General features: G+C 40.9%; 1 protein-coding gene across 1 annotated transcript; it reads left to right on the plus strand.

The window, feature by feature from the left end:
* The first annotated feature begins 2,217 nt into the window (after nt 1-2,217).
* bsx (brain-specific homeobox) lies at nt 2,218-4,122 on the plus strand. The gene is made up of 3 exons (XM_034232930.1): nt 2,218-2,535; nt 3,018-3,208; nt 3,691-4,122. The coding sequence occupies exons 1-3, from the start codon at nt 2,292-2,294 to the stop codon at nt 3,910-3,912; spliced, it is 657 nt and encodes a 218-aa protein (XP_034088821.1). The 5' UTR covers nt 2,218-2,291; the 3' UTR covers nt 3,913-4,122.
* Nucleotides 4,123-4,453: the final 331 nt, after the last annotated feature.

The raw sequence follows: 4,453 nt of genomic DNA on the forward strand, positions 1-4,453 counted from the left end.
GAACCAGTTCAATAAAAAGATTTAGGAGAATACGACTCTTTATTTTCATCCACAGGCGCTGTGCATCTTCAGTTCACTCTCTTTATAATGTTCTTGATTTGTTTAAGTGTGCTTGGTTGCAGATGAATTTGTATTGTTTTTAAATGTATCTGAGAGCATTTTTTGGAGGCTTGGAAGCTGGAAATATGTGACTGAGAGTCCGAGCCTTTAGCGTTATAATAACGGGTGTCACCACAGAGAGGTTATTATATATTATAATAGAAAAGTCTGCATTCAAAAGTACAACAAATATCATTTTTCCAAAACCCTTGGACCAATGGAGTCACAGAAAGCGAAAGTCACATGCGTGCGTGTCTATAAAAACTGTACTCATGTATAATTACAAAGAGCATGCTGCATTACTCTGAACAAAATATTACAATAGACATGAATACATTTTAGAGCAACGTAAACAAACATATAAATATAAAATACCTAAAAGCATGATGTCGTTGCCAGAAAGTCGTTGTTTTATGTCTTAAACTATTTATATAAATAGCTATATGAATAAAAAAGGACCAGAGGACATTGATGTAGGCTATGTCAAATGGATTTGTATTATTTTTGATGAAAGCCCCAAATATGTATTCGGGTGAAGTAACCTCTTGCTCCGTCTCTCACCGTCACACTGTCAGCTCAGTAAACCCCCTCTCATCCACACGTGTCACTTAAAGCAGTGACGCACTGGCCGGCTCAACATTTTACCTAATGAAATGGCCACAGAAAGCCGCTTACTTGCGCCTCAAGAACGGCTTCTTAAGACGATTTCATCACCATTTGTTCCATTTACTTTCTAATTTCCCCCTAAAAGCAACTTGTTATCCTGCGCTCCATAAAGGGATTGACGCACAGCCAGGTGCGCGCGTTACCTCCATCTGCTGCGGCCTCCTTTCACCTTGCATACATTTTTTTTTTTAAATGACACAATATGTATTTTGTAGAGGAAGGATGTCTCATAACTTTTTGAAAATGATGCGCATTTTGCATCAGCGTTATTTGCCTTTATCCCAAAAGGTGTTTTATTACAACCAGTCAACTATGCCAATTTACATACTGAGCACACGAGTCAATTTAACACAAACCTATGCAAACTAATGCCGCAGAGCACTTTTCCACAGCAACTGATTCCCAATAATTAATTTGTTCTCCCTCCATCTGATCAAATGGAAATCCTGTCCTCTGGCCCAAGGATTACAACTTCCGCTCTAACATCTCCCTTAATTGCCTAATAGCATTGCAGCGTGAATTCTGCCTACATTAAGACACTTTCACATTAAGCGGCCTGATTGGAAATGTGATGACAACACCATATCAACAAATTATAGCGCAGCTTTCTTTTGCAAATGGGCACAGGAGCGGCACTTGTACTCTCCCAGTTTTTAATACCGACAATTACAGTCAATTTGGGCGGAATTACTAGGCAGCCCTGAATCAGAACAATCCTCATGTGACACAGGCGACATGACTTCATTCAAAAACTAACATGAAGGAAACATGAAGTAGTTACCCGAGTGAATTTACCAGACAATTAAAAAACACTCTGTGGTCACATGTTGAAACTTCTATATAAATCATTTTAAAGTTTGGTGTCGAGGTCCCTCGTGTATTATTATAGAAAGATATGAATTATAAATTACATTAAATGGTTCAGCTCTCATCTTATAGCGATATTAAATAAATATCCCACCGATAAAAACACAATTTTCGATTCGGTGAATTACACACAAATAGCCTAGCACGCACATAACCAGACCCGTCGGAGCAACAACAATAACACAAAAGCTGCATGTTCCTTCGGCAGAATGAAGCTTTTCATCTTTTACATCAGCAGGCTATGGGAATATATTCAAATGTTTAAACATGGAGTATAACACTGTGACATATTTAAAACAGAGCAGAACTGTCTTGAAATGGAAAATAGATGTTCCTTCCAAAAAAGTAAAACAGCGACAATACCAATAAAGTGTTTCAGCACCACGGTGAGCAACCGACCTGATTCATAGAGCCTGAACAAGTCTTAGCCAATCAGAAGGAGACACAGGCCCCTCACATCTCCCCTCCGCCCATCCAGAGCTCTTATTGGCTGGTGCGTAAATCAATTTCCCCAATCCGCTATCTGTCTGAATAAATGCCTGCTGGAAATCTGCCCTCCCACTGATATCTGTGTGAGTTCAGTGATAACAGGAGCTGAAGCTGGAAGCAGAGCAGATGTTGATGCCGCTTCAGAGGCTTCTTTAATAACCACCAGCACCATGAGCATGAACTACCTGTCCGCGGTGCCCGCGCACAGGTCCACGTCGTTTTTCATTGAGGACATCCTGCTGCACAAACCCAAGCCGCTGAGAGAGGTCATCCCCTCGCCCTTCTGCAGCTCCCTGGCCTCCCGGATGCCCATCCTGGATTATGGCTACCCCCTGATGCCAACCCCAATACTGGCACCACATCCGCACCACCACCTCCACAAGCCGGAGCACCACCAGTACTTCTTCACTTCCGGTAAGCATGCACGGCCGTGAGAGGCCCGACAGACAGAAGCCTCCTGTCAGACAGGCCTGCCTGGACTAAAGAAGCTCCTTCCTATATTTATAAACTCCTTATCTGCTCATGTTATCAATGAGAGTCATGAATATAGAGATTGATATTCAATACTGAGAGGGATCTAACACCACGGTTGAATGTATTATAATGGTTGGCTGGTGGAGCATCTGAAGATGTATTCAGATTTGTCATTATTATTTCTTCAAGGATCGTTGTTATGTTGTTTTTTTCTGCAGTAAAATGTGTAAAATTGATCTCTTCTGATATGTGTATAATGTTTGCTTCTGATTAAACAAACTAAGTTATGATTTTACATTCACTGAAAGCTATCGATAAGCCATTATGAAACTAGAATTAACCCAAAGCTAATTCATTACACACAGTGAACTTAGTTTCTCAGACTATATCTTGAGACCTCTAACCCTGGTCCTGTCCTGCAGGGATGCAGATGCCGGCCCTGTTCCAGCACCACGCGGAGCTACCGGGGAAACACTGCCGGCGCCGGAAGGCCCGCACCGTGTTCTCCGACTCCCAGCTGTCCGGCCTGGAGAAGAGGTTCGAGATCCAGAGGTACCTGTCCACCCCGGAGAGAGTGGAGCTGGCCACTGCGCTCAGCCTGTCCGAGACACAGGTACACACACACACACACACACACACACACACACACACACACACACACACACACACACACACACACACACACACGCACACGCACACACACACGCACACGCACTTGAAGCCCCAAAATGCGGGAGATACTGAGAAAACATTCATTATATTATCATATCAAATGAATGATAGTCTGTCTACAAAACAAACAGAGAACGGCATTGGCATAACGTGTATAGTCTATTTATTATAAGATACAAATTAATTCATTTAGTTAACTGGCTATTTCTTTTTTTCTAAGAATTGCTGTAGTGTAATTCTGAGTATTGAGTATATTCTATAGGTTAAATAATACAACCAGGAAATAAATTCAGGAGCACCTCTTTAATCGTTAATGTTTTTCTAAAAAACGAAAAGGTCGTTTTTATTGATGCTTTTTGGTTTTTCTTTAGATTGCAAAACAATAAATATGGGACGTTTTTTCTGCCACACACTCTCTGACAGGTGAAAACGTGGTTCCAGAACCGGCGGATGAAGCACAAGAAGCAGCTGAGGAAGGTACAGGACGAGCGGAAGAGCCCCGGGGAGAGGTCTGCGGAGAACTCCAGCGAGAGCGAGGAGAGGAGCGCGGAGGAGCGCGCGCCGCAGCCGGACTACCTGCTGAACGAGGACGAGGACGATGTGGACATTGAGGAGGACATTTGCTCCCCGGACCATCTACTATAGTAGAGGTCGGTTTGTACCGGGCAACGCCACACTGTAAATCACTGTAGATAACACCGGCCGCTCCCTTTCATTTGATACGCGCGTTACCGTTTAACGGGGAACGGCTGCCTGCAACACAATGTTAATATGTATTTAAACCCAGAGGTGGGCCCATTGGTTTTTAGATTTTTATGAACATTTTCGTGTTGTGACGTCTGACAAAACGCGGAATATACCTATAATAATAATAATAATAATAATAATAATAATAATAATAATAATAATAATAATAATAATAATAATAATAATAATAATAATAATAATAGTAGTAAGCCTAATAATAATACTTATTAGTACTATTATTATTATTATTATTATTATTATTATTATTATTATTATTATTATTATTATTAATATTATTATTGTTATTGTTATTATTATTATTCTTTTTATTTTCAAACGTGTATGTGTGTGTAAAATGTCAAACCATGTCTTTTTTATTTTGGGACGCACACACAGGCTACAGATGATTATGAACGAGCCGCACGTGCCCCATCTTTTC

This window comes from Gymnodraco acuticeps, unplaced genomic scaffold (assembly GCF_902827175.1).
Source record: "Gymnodraco acuticeps unplaced genomic scaffold, fGymAcu1.1, whole genome shotgun sequence".
NCBI classification, from domain to species: domain Eukaryota; kingdom Metazoa; phylum Chordata; class Actinopteri; order Perciformes; family Bathydraconidae; genus Gymnodraco; species Gymnodraco acuticeps.

Bases quoted from the DNA above. Each gene is read 5' to 3' on its own strand.
- bsx (XM_034232930.1), top strand. From the start codon at position 2,292: ATGAGCATGAACTACCTGTCCGCGGTGCCCGCGCACAGGTCCACGTCG. The intron at 2,536-3,017 runs GTAAGCATGCAC...CCTGTCCTGCAG, and splicing joins CCAGTACTTCTTCACTTCCG to GGATGCAGATGCCGGCCCTG. The intron at 3,209-3,690 runs GTACACACACAC...ACTCTCTGACAG, and splicing joins TCAGCCTGTCCGAGACACAG to GTGAAAACGTGGTTCCAGAA.